Here is a 22,035-nt window from a genome sequence, read left to right on the forward strand (position 1 = left end):
AAATTCAAAAGATGCAAATGCAGTGTGAAAAGAAGCACCTAATGTGGTGCAAAGTACCATCTTATTCAATCACATCCAGTATTATTAGCATTACCAGATGTAGAAAAAAGTGAACTGAAATTTCACACTTCTCCCTTTCACTTCCATGTGATTTCCGCATAGCCCTTATCAGTAATGCACACTGGATGGTAGGTTAGATTTTTAGCAATAACTTGCTCTACCGAAATCTAAACTTCCCATCATTTAAACATTGAATCTTAGAATTAAAAATATACACCGTGATGACTGGTTTCACTAGATTCATGAACCCAAACCTCAAATGAGTAATCAAACTGCCACACAACACTTCTCTGCTTCTGTTTCCCTGGTACATCCATTCTCTCAACTGTCAAAACTACAAGTAATGCACCTTCTCTTCTTTCCATAAACTTCTAACAACTTTCCCTCCCATTCTCTATCTGATGCCTTTGCCTATTTTATTTAGAAACACTCAGACAGACACTTTCCATCTTTACCCATCACACTCTGCACCAAATCTGTACAGTAGATAAAAGGCAAACCACTCATTAGTGGTCTATTCCCCATCGCCTCTCACCTTCAAAGACAATTCTTTTGCAAGTATACTCTCACTAGAGTCTCTCTTTTGTAGTGGAAAAAATGTACCTTTTCTTTGACCCTCTTCCTATTTCCATGGTAGAATCTACTAGTTGCCTCCTAAATACTGATTTCTCCTTTCTCTCTCAAGTGGAGCAGTCCCCATTTTTAGTGAGCACATTGCAATACAGCTAAAAGATGCTTTCAGCTTTCCTAGCAGTGGATGTAGCCATGTGACTGTCTAAATTCTGGTCAAGGGGCTTCCCTGGTGGCGCAGTGGTTGACAGTTCGCCTGCCGATGCAGGGGACACGGGTTCGTGCCCCGGTCTGGGAAGATCCCACATGCCGCGGAGCGGCTGGGCCCGTACGCCATGGCCACTGAGCCTGCGCGTCTGGAGCCTGTGCTCCGCAACGGAAGAGGCCACAACAGTGAGAAGCCCGCATATCGCAGAAAAAAAACAAATAAAAATAAAAAGAAATAAATTCTGGTCAATAATATATGCAGAGGTGAGTAGGATGCTAAGAAGTCTCTTTAGATGGAAGAGGTCAGTCCTTCTGCCTCCTCTCCATCTACACTTGGAACGTGGATAGGAAACCACCTTTTTTTTTTCTTTTTTTGAATTATCAAAATTTGTGAACCATCTTTTTTTTTTTAATTAAAAAAATATATATTTTTACCTTTTGACCCCCCCACTTCACCCATTTCTCCCACCCCCTACCCCTGACAACCACCAATCTGTTCTCCATACCTATGAACTTAGTTTTTCTGGTTTGGGGTTTTTTTTAGATTCCACGTATAAGAAAGATTATATGTTATTTGCCTTTCTCTGACTTATTTCACGTAACACAATGCCCTTGAGGTCTAATCATGTTATCACAAATGGCAAGATTTCATTCTTTTTCTTTTAATGGCTGAATAATATTCCATTGTGTATATCTATCTATCTGTCTACCCACCCACACACCACATCTTCTTTATCCATTCGTCTATCCATGGACTCTTAGGTAGCTTCCATATCTTGGCTATTGTAAATAATGCTGTAATGAACATGGGAGTGCAGATACGCTTTCAATCTAGTATTTTTGTTTTCTTTGGATAAAAACCCAGGAAGAGTACTGCTGGATTGTATGGTAATTCTACTTTTAATTTTTTGAGGAATCTCCAACACTGTTTTCCATAGTGGCTGAACCAATTTACATTCCCAACGACAGTGCACAAGTGTTCCCTTTTCTCCACATCCTCACCAAACCTGTTATTTCTTATCTTTTTGGTTTACTTTGTTGTGCAGAAACTTTTTAGTTTGATGTAGTCCTACTTGTTTATTTTTGCTTTTGTTGCCTTCACTTTTGTTATCAGATTCAAAAAATTATTGCCAAGATCTATGTCAAGGAGCTTACCACCTATGTTTTCTTCTAGGAGTTGTATGGTTTCAGGTCTTATGTTCAAGTCTAATCCATTTTGAGTTAATTTTGTGTATAGTGTAAGACAGTGGTCCCGTTTCATTCTTTTCCACGTGGCTGTCCAGTTTTCCCAACATGATTTATTGAAGAGACTATCCTTTTTCTATTGTATATTCTTGGTTTTGCTGTAAATTAACTGATGATATATACATGGGTTTATTTCGGGGCTCTCTATTCTGTTTCATTGATCTATGTGTCTGTCTTTAATGCCAATACCACACTGTTTTAATTGCTATAGCTTTGTAATAGAGTTTAAAATCAGAGAGGGTGATGACTCCAGCTTTGTTCTTTTTCTTCAAGATTGCTTTGGCTATTCAGGGTCTTTTGCAGTTCCATACAAATTTTAAGACTGTTTATTCTGTGAAAAATACCATTGTAATTTTGATAGGGATTGCACTGAATTTATAAATTGCTGTGGGTAGTATGGACATAATATTAATTCTTCTGATCCATGAGCATGGAATATCTTTTCATATCTTTTCATTTATCTTTCCGTGAGCATGGAATGTCTTCTTCAATTTATTTCCTTAATGTCTGATAGTTTTCAGTATACAACCTTGGTTAAATTTATTCCTTTCTCATACAATTATAAATGGGATTTTCTTAATTTCTCTTTCTGATAGTTTGTTATTAGTGTAGAGAAACACAACAGATTTTGAGTACTGATTTTGTAACCTGCAACATTACTAAATTTGTTTATTAGTTCTACCAGTTTTTTGATGGAGTCTTCAGGGTTTTCCATATAATATCATGTCCTCTACAAATAGTGACAGTTTTACTTCTTCCTTTCCAGTTTGGATGCCTTTTATTTATTTTTCTTGCCTAAATGCTCTTTCTAGGACTTCCAATATTTCTGAATGAAAGTGGCAATAATGGGCATCCTTATCTTGTTCCTGATCTTAGAGGAAAAGCTTTTAGCTTTTCACCACTGAATATGATATTAGCTGCAGGCCCATCACATATGGCTGTTATTATGTTGAAGTATGTTCCCTCTATACCCATTTGGTTGAGAATTTTGATCATAAATGAATGTTAAATCTTGTCAAATGTTTTTTCTGTATCTACTGAAATGATCATATGATTTTTATCCTTCATTTTGTTAATGTGGTGTATGTATATCACATGGCCTGATTTGTGGTCGTTGAACCAGCTTTGCATCCCTGGCATATATCCAGGGATTTATTCTTTCAAAGACACCAGTTTGCCAGATCCCATTCTCTGCTTTCATCTCATTCAGTCTGTTGGCAGCATTAGACACATGATGCCTCACTCATTCTTGAAACACTCTTTGAATTTCTGGAAACCCAGCAGAGCCTGATTTTCTTCTTACCTCACTGGTCACTCCTTCCCTGACTATGGTGTCTTCCCCTGCTTTCCTGACTTCTACATTTTTTTAAATGCTCCAACACTCTTCTCTGAACTCTACTCACTCCTTTGTGATTATTTTAGACCTATGGTTTTAAATACCATTTATATTCTGATGACACTCTGGTCTCCAAATTCATACACCTAAACTAGATGTTTGACACCTCCACTTAGATGTTTAAAAGACACCTCAAAATTTACTTGGCCAAAACAAAACTCTCCCCACATCTCCTGAACTATAGTTCTTCCCATCTTAGGACATACTCACCACCATCCACTTGGTTGCTCAAAGCAAAAACCATGAAGTCATCCTGGTCTCCCCTCTCCCTCTCACCCCACCCCCGTGCATCAGCAAGTCCTGCTGTCTGTGCCTCCACAGTACATCCATCACTTCTCTCCATCTCCCTTGCTACCACCCTGGTGCAAGCCAACATCTCTCTCATCAGAGCCCTGCCATGGCCTGTGTGTTCTCCTTCTATTTCTTCAAAGTCTGTTTTCTAAGCAGCAGCCAAAGTAATCTTTTCAAAGTGCAGATCTGATTGTGTCTCTTCCCTGCCTCTTAGAATGAAATTTAAGCTCCACATGGCCTCCAAGGTTTTAGGTGACCTGATTGGCCTCCTCTCTGATTTCATCTCCTGCCACTCTTGCCTCAAGTGCTGTGCTTCGGCCACACTGGATTTTTCCTATTTTCTGAACACCCTAAGCTCTGGACTGCTTTTTAAAAATACCAGCTGTGGCCTCCATCTAAATGCTCTTTCCCAGTATTTTCTCACTACCAGCTCCTTCTCTTCCACATTCAGAGAACCACCTAAGATAAGGCAGTTTCTCCCTCATCACTTGCTCTCATCACATCACTCTCATTTTTTTTTCTTCATAGGGAATTATGTTGTTCATTAAATGTTTAAACCATCAGTTTCTCCTCACACTGGAAACTACAGGAGAACAGGACCTTGTGGATCTTGTTTACTGCTCGATTCCCAGGGTCTGAAACAGGGACTAGCAAACAGCTGGTGCTCTATAAATTATTTGCTGAATGAATAAAGACTTAACATAAAAATGAAAAGTCATTTGTTTAACCATTATTCCAGTGTCTTAATTACAGACCTGAGAAATATCTCACCGCCATATGCTGTTCACTCAGTAACAGGGACTGCACTGCTCCTGAGGTAGACAATTCTATCCCTCAACAACTAGGATTATTCAAAGCCCCTTATTCCTTTCTCAAGCTGTTGCTTCCGTTCATCTGTGGAGGCCTCTGTGATCAAGTAGAGTACATTTCTCGTGTTTTAGACAAGACAGTTCTTCAAATATCCGAAGGTGGTGATTGTACCTTCTCAGAGTTAACAGTCCCAGTCTCCTTAACAGCTCTTCACAAGGCTGTTAAAAACAAGAGTTTCAGGTCTTATCATCACCCTCCCATGTACTCCAAGACTGCCCCAAACCACGATGTAGTCACACACTTAGCTATCAACTATGCCATGAATATGCAACTGTGGTCCAATCTACCTCATATCATCTGGCTGGTCTCATGAACTGATCTCTTTCTGAGAGAGTGTAACCTGACTGAAGTTAACGCTTCCTTCCTTCCAGTTCAAGCTCACACACCATCTCCAAGATACATCTCCATGTATCTTTCACACCACTAAGTGCACAAGGCTTCTGTAATCTCCATGCACTACAGTCATTCCTCATCTTCTTCCCAGAATTCCCGACACCGTTTAGCTTCCCCAACACAGGATACCTGCCCTATCCTACAGAAAAAGACCTCCTGGCCTCCTTTCTTGGGTAAAGGTCCTGATTTTCCACATGTGCAAATTAAAATTATAATTTTCACACAAGTAGCCTGAGGCAGACTAGCACTATTTCTAATCAGCAGCAAGGGAGCCACAAAAAGGAGAGGCCCTTTTGGCTACCATGGAAACAATTTGAAGCAGGAAGAGCAAGGTGGAGCCAGCCAACGCTGGTGCCCCAGGACAAACTGGAACAATCCTTGACGTACCAATCCTATAGACCCTACTGCGGACAAAGTGATACCTCTACGCTATCCCCCTCCTTGCTCCTCCAAGGACAGCCAAAGAAAACAGGAGCTGCCCCAAATCAGGATAAGGGTTATCCTACACTGCTGTGCAGGTCAGCACTTTCTTAGAACTATCTATAATCTAGTTTTACTCCCTCTGCCTCCAAAACAACTGATATCTCATTTCAGTCATTCAGGCAGAGTAATAATTGTTGGGAAGTTAATGATTAAAGAAACACAGTTGGTCATCTGAAAACATTTCAGATGTTCCACAGTGTGTTTAGCATTCTGGTAAAGAGAGTAGCCTTAATGAAGTAGGCTGAAGAATAAAACTATACATATTAACACACTCTGAAAGAGTTCAGGCATGCCCAGAGGGCCAAAATACTGACCACAAAATGACCGGAATAATCTAGGTATATGATTAGCTGTGATTCAGAAAGAAAAACTAAAAAACTCTATAGGTTCAAATCTGCTACAGGGATTTTTTTTTTAATTTCTTATATATATTCTGAGGAGTACTGATAGTGCTTGACAGTGCTTTCCAGTGCCAAACCTATGAGATTTCATCAAATCTCATTTATCTCATCTAGAACCTGACAGTTTTAATGCAAACCTAAGTATCTATCCTTTTAAATCTTTCTTTCATTAATGAATGTTTATCAGGTGCCTGATACTCTACAGAAAAATGCAGTTAAGTGTTACCTCTTCTAATATAACTACTCCTTATCTTTACTCTATAGAGGTCTAGCCTTTTAAAATCTGCTCTTGGAGGAACACTAATTGTCCTTTTTTGAATCTCCACCAAGTTTCAATGAAGAATTGAAAACAAACAATGAAGTCAATTTAAAAACTCAACTCACAACATTGTGTGATCTTCTGGATGTTGGAAGAGATAAGCTGGGCCAGCTGGGCAGGGTCACCACCAATTCCTGGAGTGTAAGACATAGTTGATTTGCTTGTTCGCTAATTTCATCAGCTGTTCATGGGCTGTGCAGTTTTCTAAGCAGTCACCTAAATAACATAAAAGAAAAGTCACATAATTGCATTTTTAAAGTTACTGGCTTACACTTTCCAAATTGTCGATCTGGGAGGTTACAAGTACAAATTTGACGATCCTACTAGGGTTGAAATCTAGCTCACAAAAACACACTGTATGAGGAAGTGTTCCTCTTTCTTATTTATGTACTCTCTTGGGGGTGCTCTTCCATCTACATTCACAAATACACCTACACACAAATGAGTCTCACATCCACATCTCCGAGTCACACTCTTAACTCTCTTTAGTGTCTATATGCCTTTGAAGCTATAGGAACTCGCCAACTGCCCTTTTAGCTGCCAGTGGAACTGGCAACAGGAAATCTCTACTTTGGGGAAGACACTTAGCATTTGGGCCTGCTGCCAGGATCCAAATAAGATACTGCACATCCAGGGACCAAGAACTTTCCCACTCTATACAGAAGAAAGGTAAAGATCCACTCTTGCATCTACAGGACTAGCATCAACAGATCAGATCCCTTGCATCAGGACCACACAACCACACGATTAGCTGAGGCCTGCTCTCTCCCCCAAAGAGGGACTATAATCAGTCCTGTTGATTGCCACTTAGTATTGTAGCATTTCCCTCAACCCTCAAAACTCAAACAAGTCTGGTCTAAGCCTTCTCCTGTTTTCTTTTATGGTCTCCTTTTCCCCCCTTTAGAGAATCAACCAATCAGCTACAAACTACCAGTTTTCCTCATCCCTTTACTCAAGCGCCTAAATTTGAGAAAGCTCCTGCTGGTGAGATAACTAAGCTTCATTCATCCAAAGAGCTGCCACTGTTGGACTGGCTGGCATTTCCTTAGAGAAGGGGTGCAATGGCGATTCCCTCAGCTCAGTGCTGAGTGAAGAATGAAAAGAACCTGTGAATGATGGAAGAGAAAGAAAAATTCAACAAGATTATCTATAGCTAACTTATTATTTCCTAAGCACTGTGTTTAGGACTTTCACATTTTCTTAGTTGATTCTTCCACCAAGCTTATGAGGTAGGTACAACAATAATTATGATTTTTCAAATGAAGAAACTGAAGCATAATGAGAATAAGCAACATGTTTAATGTAAGAAAAGAGCTAAAATTTGAAACTAAATCTTAGAGTCTGTGTTTTGAAAACACAAAACCATCTTGTTACTTCCCTGTATAACAAAATTAAGGACAGGTCAGCCCACTCAATTTAGAAAAACCAAATTTATCACCTTTCTGCAGACTCTGTATGAAGTTTTGCTAAACTCACAAGGAAGATGAGGAATTCAGCTTGGGATAACTACATGCATGGATCAAGGTAACACTGCCGAACAGCTTACACCTCTTCTCTCTTATTCTGCTAACAGTGATATCTAAAATACAACAGTGGTTGGCTCTCCTGATGATGAGATATGAGAAATAAAGGATCCAAATAACTGACTGTACTTTAAAATATATGTATATAAACAGACAGATAGACAGCTAACTATAAACTGACTTAACAGTGTACGATCTTTGCACACAGGCTACATCAACCAAGTTATTCTGATGTCTGCTTTCCACATCAGTCTCCAGCACCTAGCCCAGAGCTAAGATGCACTAAAGTACTTTTGCTGTATACTTTGAAAGCCCATTCAGAATTTCTAGTTTTATTGCTCAGAATAACAGTAACTCATTATCTATACCTGCACTATCAAGTGTTCAGCTATCACACGTGTGGCCACTGGCTACGATAGCTCACGTATGGAACATTTCCATCACAGCAGAAAGTTCTATTGAACAGTGCTCACCAAAAATCTCAATAATTAGCCTGCTATGAGGATATAGAAACACTATAAAGAGAAAGACGGGAAGAGGGGATCAAGGTGCAATACTCATACTGAGAATCTTCTCAAGACTGTTTCTACAGAGCACAGATAAAAGAACAAAGGGAATTTTAAAAAGAAATCTTGAGTGTCAAACATTACCCCTAGTTGCTACTGGACACAGTGTAGAATCCTTAAGATTCCCATTAACATAAATCTCATGCTCTATAAATCCTGTGTGGATAAAGCAACAGAAACAGTCAGTTTCACTTTCTTAATGGTGAGCACCAGCATAAAGCTCAGGACTTCCCTCCACCCTGTGCTCCAAAATGATAAGTTCCCAGAAGGGCAGGTTTTTTGTTTTCAGTTTTGATTTTTCTTTTTTTGGTCTATTTTGTGGACTGCTCTACTCTCAGCATCTGGATATACAATAGGTGCTTAATAAATATTTGTAGAATGAATAAATGTACCTATTTCCTAAGAACACACACCCAGTCTGAGGGTAAATATTACCATTTCTAAGACAGTGAACTCCAGGGCCTTCTTTCAGATCCAGGATGTCCCAGGCTTATCGCTGCCTTGGACTACTGCTTGCTGCCATTTCCTCTCCCTGCAGGGCGCTTCCCATGATCTCCATGTGACCTGCTCCGCTTCCCCAGCAAAGTCTCATCACGTGCTAGAGAAGCATTTCATATTCACTTTGATTTGAAGTGAGAAGTCACCACTCTGTCACTCTGCTGATCTAACCTACTGCATCATAGTACTAATCACCATTTAAAATGATCTAGTTCGTATATCATTTATTATCTATCCCTACCTCTGGAACATAAACATGAGAGAGACAAGGCTATCTTCTTTTTCTTTTTTTTTGAATTTTATCTTTTTTTTTATACAGCAGGTTCTTATTAGTAATCTATTTTATACATATTAGTGTATATATGTCAATCCCACTCTCCCAATTCATCCCACCACCACCATCACCACCCGTGCTTTCCCCCTTGGTGTCCATACATTTGTTCTCTACATCTGTGTCTCTATTTCTGCACTGCAAACCAGTTAATCTGTACCATTTTTCTAGATTCCACATATATGAGTTAATATATGATATTTGTTTTTCTCTTTCTGACTTACTTCACTCTGTATGACAGTCTCTAGGTCCATCCATGTCTCTACAAATGACCCAATTTCATTCTTTTTTATGGCTGAGTAATATTTCATTGTATATATGTACCACATCTTCTTTATCCATTCATCTGTCGATGGGCATTTAAGTTGCTTCCGTGACCTGGTTATTGTAAATAGTGCTGCAGTGAACACTGGGGTGCCTGTGTCTTTTGAATTATGGTTTTCTCTGGATATATGCCCAGTAGTGGGATTGCTGGATCATATGGTAATTCTATTTTTAGTTTTTTAAGGAACCTCCATACTGTTCTCCATAGTGGCTGTATCAATTTACATTCCCACCAACAGTGCAAGAGGGTTCCCTTTTCTCCACACCCTCTCCAGCATTTGTTGTTTGTAGATTTTCTGATGATGCCCATTCTAACTGGTGTGAGGTGATACCTCATTGTAGTTTTGATTTACATTTCTCTAATGATTAGTGATGTTGAGCAGCTTTTCATGTGCCTCTTGGCCATCTGTATGTCTTCTTTGGAGAAAGGTCTATTTAGGTCTTCTGCCCATTTTTTGATTGGGTTTTTTTTTAATATTGAGCTTCATAAGCTGTTTATATACTTTGGAGATTAATCTAAGGCTATCTTCTTGTAGACTCCACAGTGCCAGGGACATAGATGTTCCATGAACGTGAGGGTGATCACTCTCCTAACAGACATGAGCATTCTCTACATAAACTACATTAACTGCATTCATTAGCTCAGCTCCTCCATCCATTAAACTATTATACTATTTGGCTTTAGTCCACAATACCGAGAATTATTTTTCACTCTTTCACACACACTAAACTTTCAAATTAAATAGAATTATGGCAAATCTTATTCAGACTTACTGCAGGTGTTTTATACAATTTCTCACCCAGCAGCACCTGGCTAAAGTTTGAGATCATAACCAAAATTAAGATTGACTTTGAGATCGGGAGCAAAAGTAAAATATCTGAAGAAAAATGTAGATGTTAATGAGTTCACATGGTATCATATTAACTCTGAAACTAGAGCATAATTCTTAACTAGTCACAAGTCTGAGACAACCTTCTCAAAGTGGCCTGCAAAGCAGAGGCGTGTCCACATCACAAGACACAGCTAAACACTGCTATCAGTCTCTGACCAGGGGGGATGATCAGGCCAACCCCCGAAGAAACGTCCACCTCCAATATTACTAAACAGTACAGCATTTCATAATCATTTCCTTTTCTTCCAGATCCCGAGCAAGCTTTAAATTATATATAATTATGGTCAGAATATGTTGATCTGAATTAAACAAAAATTAATGTATGTCTATAAGAACCAAGCAAATGTAAGAAACTTGAGAGTAAAAAAATATACAGCATTTGACGGGAAAGGCATTTTTGTTTTCTTTTTGTCTGAATTTAAAGGAAGTAACAACCTAAAAAACAAGAGGGGTGGGCTGAGGTGGGGTGGAGAGGCATCTTGGAATATTTTATGTAGCTGTAAAGGGCTTAATGCAAACCAACTAAGGACAGGTACTGAAAAGATCAAAGAAAGGTAGTGTGTCAAAGTCTCCAGGCCAAATAGAAAACCAACTACGATGAGCCTCCGAATAAACGTATACGGTTCCTCTACTATAGAAATATATATCTTCAGTTCTTCTATATTCGGGAGGAGAACTTTAAAGCGCGTTTTCTAAATCCGAGCCTTAAAAAGAGGAAGAGGTCAATTCGTGTCCAGCGTGAGGCAGAAGCCGTTCTCCTGAGCTGGGCCGGAGCGGCTCGGGCTCCAGCCCCGCCCCGGAGCGCTCAGCCCGCCGGTGCGCCTGAGCGAGAGCGGCCGGGGCGGCCGGGGGAGGCGGCGAGGCTGCGGCGCAGCCGGCGCAGGGCGGGCCGGGCTGACTAGGCCGGCGGCACCAGCCGGACTGCACCGCGCACCCGCGCCGGCCCGGGGGGCGTGGGGAGGAGCGCGCTCCCGGCGCTGGGGCAGCGCCGGCCCTCCGACTCCCGAAAGCCTGCCGCGAAGAGCAGGGCGGCGGCCACCTGACAACGCGCACAAACAAGGTGGCGCGGCAGCCACGGGGACACGCGCTTTCGGGGCGCCCAGCCAGGGACACCCCCTCCAGAGACTCCTCTTACCCCGACGTCCTCGGCTTCCTTCTCCTTCTCTGGCCCCGGCCACCCAAGGGCCCCAGAGCCGCCAGCAACGAGCCTCAGCTGATGGGTGGAGGCGCTGGAACGCCCACTGCGCATGCTCTCAATCCCTCCCTGGGAAGGAGGCGGGGATATCCCTCCTCTTATTGGCCAGCGGGGTTGAGTGACAGCGGCCCTTCCCCGCCCCCTCTGGTTCTAAGCTAAGGAATAGGGGTTCCAACAAAACTGCAAGGGAGGTGTTCTTTGAGGCCTGACGTGTAGATGGTGAACGCCTTATCCTGCGTGTAAAAAACAAGAGGAGGGAATGGAGAGCAGCTGTTTTCTTTATCAGGTGATGCCAGCCTCCCTAGACTCGTGTCTTCAGCCAGCCCCATCAACTCACGCCTGTCTTGTTTCCTAACCCTTAACCTCAGTAGAACATATTCGCAAGTCCATTAAAAAATGTGAACGCAAATACGCAGTTCTAGCAGGAACAATGAGTGGAGTCATTTCCGTGTGCCCACTTAGTAACCAAGTTTTCGTAGCACACTCAAGTCATATGAAGCATCCTTGCATGGCAGGAAGTAGTTTCAACAGGATTTGAAAAGAGCAGAGAATGTTCTCATGATAAATATTCAAACATAAAGTAATTGTTAGATAAAAAGCATCAGTTGCTTCAGGTGAGAGAAATACCAAATTAATTAATTAGGCCTTTGTCTGTATTAAGGCAATAATATTTTCTGAGAGGATCATCAGGACATCAAAAGTCCAGATGGACTAAGGTGGAAAAAAAAACTAAAACCAGAATATTTTGAATTGGTACCACATGAGCAAATTCTAGTTTGTTTGGAATTATACATACATATGTGCATAAGTGAGTGAGGTCAACCAACGATAAGAAACATAAGAGGCTCTCCGTTTATTTTTCATTTTTCTACTTTTAAGAGAGAAATGGGAACAAGAAAATTTTTCTATTTCTCATTTTTTCCAGAAGAAAACTGTGGTATAAGTGTGGTAATAAGCAACAACTTATACTCTGCATCTGTGAAGAGGGGGCAAGAGAGAGATGGGCAGGCTGGCCAAACAGAAGGCACACACCCCATCGAAAGGGGCAGCATGATTCAGCTAGAGCCGATTGTGGACTTTTAGGAATAATTGGCCCAATGTGATCAAGTTATCTGCTTTGTCAAGATACAGTGTAAATTCTAATTTTTATGTGAAAAATCTTTTTTTCAATATTCATAAGTTTTTATAAAACATTCTGTGATCAAATAATATACATATATCAGCCTTTGTAATAGGCGATAGTTTCAGCCATAGAGTATTAAAGCTGGAGAAAGCCTACCAGAAAAGCTACTCTAATTCCTCATTTCACAGATGAAAAAATCTGAAACCCAAAGAAATGTCATCAAAATCACACAAATAATTATGAGAAGCACAGATCCAGATGACCTAATTCAGAATCTTGATTTCTTCCTACCATATAATTCATTCAGCACATATTCACTGGGAATCTGCCATGTGCCAGGGACTGCGACAGGCACTGCAGATATCAAGATGAGTAGGATATAGTATTTCCCTCAGGTTGCTCAAAGAGTGAGATCCTTCCCAGAACACTGCAAGAGATGCTGTGATAAAGATTTGTACACAGCACAGAGGGAGCCCAGAGATGAGGACGACTTACTGTGGGATCAGGGACCATTCCAAAAGGGAAGAGTTAATAGAATCCTGAAAAATGTGTAAGACTTCACTGGGAAGACAAGATGGGAAAGGACATTCCAGCCAAAAGGAAGAACACATAAAACTTCATAAAATCACAGGCAAGTTCAAACTCTCAGGGATCTCTTCTAATTTTCATTAGACTAAAGCAGAGTGGGTGGAATGGAGGGGCATCAGACTAGAAAGTCAAGTGGAGTTTATATAATGAAAAGCCTGGATATCATGTTAAATGAATATCTAATAGGAGTTAAACTATGAAAGCAAAGGTGTGATGTCCTCATATTTCCATGCTCTGAAGAAACCTTTGGAGAATGGGCAAAAATAAAGGGAAATAAAAGTGAGAGAGAGTTTTGACCACTTAGGAGGCTGTTGCAATGGTAGCATCCCCCAATTAAGAATCTTCCCAATATCAGAGATATTGAAGGACTGTAGTAAGGCAAATATATTGGAGAAGAGGAGGTGAGGACTGCTTTGAGAAATATTTAAGAAGACTTGGAAATCAATTAGATATGGACAATGAAAGAGATGACTCCTCTTTTTAAGACACAAAACTGAGCAGAACATGATGTAGCTGAGATCTAAGATTGCTGATAAAGCAATTGCAGTTTGAGGATGGAGATGGTGAAATGAGGGAGCAAAGTGACAGTAAGTTTAGCTTGGGATGTGTTGTTGTGTTGAAGATTCTGGGGAAGTGAGACTCAGAGATGTCCAGTGTCCTACAGGTACTTGAGAATTTGAGCTGGAGTTCCGGATAGAGTTCTGGTTGGAGCTACGGGAAGAGATGAGCTCACTGACCCTAAGGATGGGATGTTGTGGACTTTCTGTGTTTAAGGGAGGGCAGAGGAAGAAAAACCATGAAAAGGAGTAATCAGAGAGATAGGAAGTAAGCCAGGAAGAGGTGTAGTAGAGAATGAAGGAAAACATTTCAAAAAAGAGGGAATGGTCTATGATAGCACATGTCACAGAAAGTTCAGGTAAATTGAGAACCGAAAGTTGTGCATTGGAGTTGGAAATTAGGAAGTGGTTGGTAAATTTAGGAACAGGCATTTCAGTCATTCAAGGAACTATCATGCAAATAATTTACATTTACGTAGCGTCTGCCGCGCTTTCCAAACATCCTATCATGTTTGATAGAATCCTGGGCTGTGAGAGGGGGCGTCACGAAGCACTGTTGAAGAACTGGAGACTTGGTGGTCTCTTCAGGTCACCCTGCTAGTTACTGACTGAATGAGGACCAAAGCTCTGTTGTCTGAATCCTCCTCCTGGGCTCCTTCCAATTTTTCATGTTTCAAAATATGAGTGGATTTCTTCCAGGTCTTTTGAAAACTAGGAATAAGGTTTCACTCCTTTGTATCCTTTGTATTCAAGTGGAAAAAAAAAAGGTATAGTTTAGGTAGCCCTGCAAAATTTAGAGGTACAGAGGATAAATGAATTCCAGAAGAGTTCCTGATATTTATGGTATCCCACCTGAGCATCAGCCTGCTTCTTAGTGAAACTTAGCCAGGTGCCTTGAACACAGCAGGGATCAAAAATTCTGCCAATTTAACAGGTGATCATTTCACTTCTCCCCAAACAAATCCTTTATACTTGCAAGAATTCCCTATGTCTGAAGGCTTGTGATTTGGATTTTTCAGAGCTAGTAATTTTGGGGATTTGGGTCTTCTTGGAAAGAATTCGAAGGGCAAATCAGAAGTAAGTCTTTGAGCGGGAATTGTTATCTGCATACTTGTGTCCTTATTAATATAAATACCACCTAAATAACGTCTGCCATGTAGGCTAGGGAACTCTTCACTGCTGTATCTACAGTGTTTGGAATAGCAATTCTAGCAAATCGGAGACAATTGCCTGTTCACATTATAGCCCCTGAGCTAAAATATTTTTTAAAAGGCCCACCATGTGATCTTGTGGGACAGCCAGAGAAGTAAAAGACACAAAAAGGAAAAATACAAAAAGGCAAGGAATTTATTGATAAATGAGAGGTACAAGTGTACCGGTGAAAGTTTTTGATTATAATGTATGGGAGAACCAAAGCTGTTTTAAGAAATCTGTGCTAGATTAAAAGGCAGTTTAGGAACTTCTCTGGCGGTCCAGTGGTTAAGACTCCACGCTTCCACTGCAGGGGGCCACGGGTTTGATCCCTGGTCGGGGAACTAACATCCCACGTGCTAATATTCCACATATTGAGCAGTGTGTCACCACCCTCCCAAAAAAAGTCAGCTTAAATTAATGTCTAATAAACTAGAGTTTGTTCCATTGTGCTTTGTTTTTAAGCACCTCTCATCTCCCTCTGCAGTTTGCTTGTTTTCTAAGACCACTCTGCCCCTAGCTATATGCCAAGCACAGAGCAGATTTTGCTCTCACTTTTAAACATAGAGCTAATAGGAATCCCACAGAAATCTTATATGGACCATCATAGCATGACGATTGGTCTGTTCATCTCTAATTTTACCTCCTACAATTATTATCGTTGTGTGCCCTCTTAGCTCTGTGTCCCAGTCCACTACAATACCTTCCTCATTGGCATCTGTACCTCCAGTTCTACTCAACGTCATTATCCTCAAAGCCACCACTGAGTATTTGAAGCGCAAATCTGAAAACATCACTCCAGGCTTCATGCCATCACCATGATTGCCACATGCCCCCAAATGTACTTCTTAAAAATAAAGGTGCTGGGGCTGGTCAGGGGTGAAAGGTTGTGTAGACTGGGAGGAGGAATCATAGAAGGGCATCTATGGAGAAATGTCTGGAAATCTTATTACGATGCCTTCCTGAAGATTCGAGGTGCGTGTTTGTAAATTAAATGCTCTGAGAAATGCTTCGGTAAAGAAACAAGTATAACTTTCTTTAACCCAGTATTTTCTGAATGTATTTGACCATAGAACTTTTTTTTTATACTTAATGGCTGTAGAGATCTACATGGTATCTATTATGGAAAACATTGCTCTCAAAATCAAATCCAAGCCCCTTATCAGGGCATATAAATAGGGTGATCATACAACCAGTTTGCCCAGGACAGCCCCAGTTTAGGCTGGTTTTTCCAGCCTTCTGTCTCTGAGCACTCCCTTTCCTTCTCAAAAGTGTCCCAATTCAGATGATACATTACATGGTCACCTTATATAAAATGACCTATGTGATCTGGATTCTGCCTTTCCCTGCACCAAAATTTATGCTTTGGAATATGCTAGCTTAAAGAACTTCTCCATCTCTTTCTGCTCCCACTTCCTTCCCACCAGCTCTCCAAAACCACACCAGGGGTTCCCTTATTTCTGTGCTTTGCTCTGTCAGTTGCCTTTAACTAGAATGCACTTTCTTCCTCCTCATTTTTAAAGTAAACTCCATTTTATAATAATTGTAGACTTACAAAAGAGTTGCAAAAATAGTACAGAATTCCCATATACACCTCACGCAGATTCTCCCAGTGTTAACATCTTACATAACCATGGTGCATTTGTCAAAGCTAAAAAATTAATTAATTGGCATAGTACTTTCAATTAAACTTTCAATTAAACTATTGATTTGGATTTCCCTAGTTTTCCACTGATGTCCATTTTCTATTCCAAGATCCAATCCCACATTGTATTTACATAGCATGTTTCCTTTGTCTCCTCCCATCTGTCACAGTTTTCTGTCTTTCCTTTTTTGTCATGAACTTGACATTTAAGAGTACTGGTTAGGCATTTTGTTAGAAAGTCCCTCAATTCAGGTTTGCCTGATGTTTTCACGATTAGACTGTTACAGATTTTTGAAAAGAATACCAGGGAGGTGAAGTGTTCTCAACATATCATTTCAGAGGATACATGATATCAGAATGATCTGTCTTCTGGTGATGTTAATCTTCACACCTTGGTTAAGGTGATGCCTTTGAGTTACTATTTTTCCATTTCTATGCTATACCCATTAGAAGAGAATCACAAAGCCCAGTCCACAATCAAGAGGAGGAGAACTGAGTTCTACCTCCAGAAGGGAGGAATATGAATAATTTATGAACATATGTTGAAACTACCACAAGAACTAATAAATATTTGGACAGAGACCCTTTGAGGCTAAACCATCAGAGGCCACAGTTATTATTACGGAAAGAAAAAATTTTCAAGTGGATAGTTATGGAACGTACCTCTCACATCAGATGCTTGATAATAAGAAAAATTCTCAGGCTCCACCCTACCTAGTTTCTTAGGTAGAAACTAAGAAACTGCTGTGATTGCTTTTCTCAACTTCATGTACATAACTAATTTTGCCTTCTTTTTCTAAAGAAAGATCCTGACCGTGAATGTTTCATCTAACTCTTTACACTTTTGTTTGTTTGTTTGTTTTTGTGGTACGCGGGCCTCTCACTGTTGTGGCCTCTCCCGTTGCGGAGCACAGGCTCCGGACGTGCAGGCTCAGTGGCCATGGCTCACGGGCCCAGCCGCTCCACGGCATGTGGGATCTTCCCGGACCGGGGCACGAACCCGTGTCCCCTGCATCGGCAGGCGGACTCTCAACCACTGCGCCACTAGGGAAGCCCCTCTTTACACTTTTGAACCTCAATTTTGCCTTCGCGTATTCTCTTCTGGTATTGCCATACTGCCTAGTGCAGTTATTACTATTGTGTTCTAAAGGTGATTTTCTATTTCCTTCAATTTTTCTATGAGGAATATTTGTCACTTCTCCCCAGTTTATTTATTTCTTCAATCATTTATTTATATCACTATGAATTTATGGATTTTTATTTTCTTCTTTAGGTTATAATTAAGTTACCTCTCTACCATTTCAGGTTTTTTCAGGTTGGTTCCTGTGTCCTTTTGACAGGCCCCATTTTTTTTTCCCTAGCGCTTCCTTACTTGTTAGTATAACAAGATGCTCCAGGCTTATCTTGTATCTTCCTTGTTCCAGCTCTAAAATCAGTCATTTTGGTGTGGAGTCATTGTTCCTTTTACCAGAAAATAGTATTTAGAAACCAAGATCTGGGCACTAGCCTTCTTATTGGTACTGGGGTGTCATTGCTTCTGTGCCCTCTCAGTGGACAGAACTAGGAAATAAATGTCTGTGTATTAGCTCATGTATACACATGTATCTGTAAGTTTATCTGACTTTATTGAATATATAAATAAACATGAGTTCATACAGTTATTTCCAGCTCTCATCCAGCATCACAGCGTTCATTCTAGCCTTCTCTGCTTCCTTATCGTTAACTTCCTCTTCTGACAGTGAGGAACCCAGCCCCAGTATCTGTCATCAATTACTTATTTGTGTAATGTAAGGTAGTTTCAGAACTGCTAACTCATACTCCTGTGAGAGAAAAACTTGAGAACAGTGTGTAAGGACAATTCTTTTTGCCTTTAGCCTTACAGTACTGAGTCAAAACAATGTTTTCCAGAATTACCAAGATCAGCTCTTTTTTCCTCACTCCCTTCAGTGAATGTGTGTTTTATGTTTGTATTGCACTTTGGTTCATTTGTTATGTGCCTATATTCCATCTGGATCTCACCAAACATACTGGTTGATTTTTTTTTTTAATTTAAGTAAAGTTCACTCTTTTTGGTATATATCTCTATAGGTTTTTGACAAATGCCTGGAGTCATGTATCCATCACCCCAATACCATACAGAGCAGTTTAATCTCCCTTAAAGTTCCCTTTTGCAGTAACTTTGAGTCAATTTGTCCCCCAACCCTTGACAACCACTTATGTTTTCTCTCCCTATAGCTTTTTGCCTTTTCCAGAAAGGTATAAAAATTGAATCATGCAATGAGTAACCTTTTGGGTTTGACTTCTTTCATTTAGCAGCGTGCATTTAAGATACATCCACCTTGTTCTATGAATCAATAGTTTGTCTTTCCTATGGCTGAGTATTATTCCATTGTCAAGATGTAATGCCCTTTAGCCTTTCACCTATCGGTTGTTTCCAATTTTTGGCTATTACGATTAAAACTTCTATAATTATTTGCATGCAGGTCTTGATACAAGTATAAGTTTTCAATTCACTTAATTAAATATCTAGAAGTGGGAGTGTTGGGTCATATATGTTTAGTTTTATAAGAAAATGCAAATTGTTTTCCAAAGTGGCTGTATCATTTTGTACTCCCACCAGCAATGAATGAGGATTTCTGTTGCTCTAATTCCTTGTCAACATTGGGTAGTGTTAGATTTCCTCTTTTAATTTTATCTATTCTAATAGTTGTATAGAGGCATCTCACTGTGGTTTTAATTTCATTTCCTTAATGATGCTGGACATCCTTTTTAGGCCTATTTAAAATTCATATGTCTTTTTTACTGAAGTGTCTGTTCAGATCTTTTGCCCATTTTTTCGTTACATTGTCTCCCTGTTGTAGAGGTTTAAGAGTTCTTTATATGTTCTTGATCAAATATGTCATTTGCAAATGTTTCTCCCATCTTGTAGTTTGTCTTTTTTATTTTCCTTACGGCGTCTTTCACAGAGTAAAATTTTTAATTTTGATAAAGTCCAATTTGCCAAATTTTTCTTTTTGTGGATCCTGCTTTTGGTGTTGAATCTTTTTATTAGCAAACCCAGAGTTACACAGATTTTCTCCTATATTTTTTTCTTAAAGTTTTATAGTTTCATCCTTTACATTTAGGTCTACAATACATACTGAGTTAATTTTTATGTTTATATGAGGTATATATCAAAGTTTTGCTTGTTTTTGCATATGGATGTCTAATTATTCCAGCACCATTTATAGAAAAGACTATTCTTTCTCCGTTGAGTTACTATTGCACTCTTGTCAAAAATCAATTGAGGAGAATTAACAGCTTAACAAAATTGAGACTTTCAATTCATGAACACAGTATATCTCTACATTTACTTAGATTTTCTTTTCTTTCTTTCTTCCTTTCTTTCTTTCTTTCTTTTTATTATTTTAAATTTATTTATTTTATTTACTTTTTTTGGCTTCGTTGGGTCTTCGTTGCTGCACACGGGCTTTCTCTAGTTGCGGCGAGTGGGGTCTACTCTTCATTGCGGTGCGCGGGTTTCACGTTGCGGTGGCTTCTCTTGTTGTGGAGCATGGGCTCTAGGCACACGGGCTTCAATAGTTGTGGCACACTAGCTCAGTAGTAGTGGCTCGCGGGCTCTAGAGCGCAGGCTCAGTAGTTGTGGTGCACGGACTTAGTTGCTCTCTGGCGTGTGGGATCTTCCCGGACCAGGGCTCGAACCCATGTCCCCTGCATTGGCAGGCAGATTCTTAACCACTGTGCCACCAGGGAAGTCCCCTTTTATTTACTTTTAATCAGTGTTTTATAATTTTTAGTATACAAAACCCACACATATTTTGTAAGTCATATGTACTTTATTCATTTGTTTTGGTACTATATAAATGTATTTTTTATTTCAAATTCCACTTGATCTTAACTGATATGTACAGATCATTCACATTTGAAGTACGCTTGAATTAAATCTATGATATGTTTGATATGCTTGAATTAAAATCTACCATCCTGGTAATTGGTGTTTATTTATTCCATTTATTCTTTCTTTATTCTCCTTTTTCTTCCTACCCTGAGTTTAATCAAGAATTTTTAAATGATTCTATTTTATCTCCTCTATTGACTTATTATACGTATTGATACTTCTTTTAGAAATATTTTATACCTCTTTTTAGAATTAATCTGAGCCTACCTTCAAGTAATACATTTCTAAGGACATTATAACAGTACATTCCTAAGTCCTCCCTCTCCTTGTGTTATTGTCATACATTTCACTTTTACATGCTATAAAATATATTTTACTATTTTTGATATAGTTATCCATATCTTAGAGTAATTTAAAATGAGAAAAAATTTATTTTACCTTCATACATTTCATTTCTGAATCTCTTCATTTCTTTGTGTAGATCCAAGTTTATGGTCTGTGTCATATCCCATATACCTTGATGACTATTTTCATCTTGGAGTGAAAAAGGCAAGGAAAGCAGAATAGGATGATTTGTATTTTTGATACATGTAGCAGTGGAGAAAAAATTTTTTTCTCTACTCTCTTAAGTTTAGCACCTGGGGCTTGTGAATTAAACTAACAAAAGACATATTAACAGGATAAAAGTTTAAGTTTGGGTTAATGTTTGTCTATACAGACATGAATGGTCTTAAAACTAAACTCCCTTGGAGAAGGGATTGGAGGTAGGTTTTATTTGAGTTCTCCCTTCTGGGAGTAGATCTGCACTGAAAAGGAATTTTATAGCAGCCTAATTTCCCAGAAGTTGCTACTTCTGGTCAGGTAAGAAAAGCTTTGAGAAGACTTTTTTTTTTTTTCTTTTTCTTTGTTTTTGCATCTGTTGAATCTCAGATGCTTTCAGCTTAAAACTATCTTTATGTTAAAGTAATATATTTCGGGGTGGCATATTCTGTTCATCTTCACACAAAAATTTATAATTTCTTTATTAAAATCATAAACAAAATGAGAGAGAGTGACAAATGCACAGAAAATATGTGCGAGCTCTAACACAAATGGTTTACATCCTTATCACTTATAAGAAAGACAGATCTCATGTGGAGGATGCTATTGATTCTCCAATCAAATTCCCTTTAACTGCCACGGGAACCAAAGCACAGTTGCTCTACCTGCTAAGAACAAATCACAACCGTCTTCTTTGGAGAGTTACCCTTGGCCCAAGGTGAGCAGCCCTACTCAGGAGTCAAGATCCCCTGACCCCATAGACTCAGTCAATGACTGACTGACCTCAGCTCCTGGACTTGTGGAAGAACAGATGATTCTCTGGTGCAACTTGTGCTCTAGAACTTCCCTGTGGGATGGACTGAAGCTGGTCTCTAGCTGAGACCACATTCTTAGCTTTTCCCTTGCCTCAACCTCCTTTCCCTATTCC

At 39.6% G+C, this 22,035-nt stretch overlaps 1 protein-coding gene across 3 annotated transcripts in view; it reads right to left on the bottom strand.

Moving 5' to 3' along the window:
* STX7 (syntaxin 7) overlaps positions 1 to 11,631 on the bottom strand; it is a 52,620-nt gene extending 40,989 nt beyond the window's left edge. For 2 of the 3 annotated variants that reach the window (XM_019951761.3, XM_019951764.3), the window contains exons 1-2: positions 11,506 to 11,631; positions 6,301 to 6,451 (exon numbers count right to left, since the gene is read on the bottom strand). In XM_019951761.3, the coding sequence (XP_019807320.1) occupies positions 6,301 to 6,385 (85 nt within the window). In that variant the 5' untranslated portion in view covers positions 6,386 to 6,451; positions 11,506 to 11,631. Of the gene's footprint in view, positions 1 to 6,300; positions 6,452 to 8,759; positions 8,923 to 11,505 lie in introns of those variants that run through there. The other variant, XM_019951763.2, reaches the window with a different exon arrangement.
* Between the last annotated feature and the right edge of the window lie 10,404 nt (positions 11,632 to 22,035).

The sequence above is a fragment of the Tursiops truncatus genome, chromosome 12, assembly GCF_011762595.2.
Source record: "Tursiops truncatus isolate mTurTru1 chromosome 12, mTurTru1.mat.Y, whole genome shotgun sequence".
Taxonomy (NCBI): domain Eukaryota; kingdom Metazoa; phylum Chordata; class Mammalia; order Artiodactyla; family Delphinidae; genus Tursiops; species Tursiops truncatus.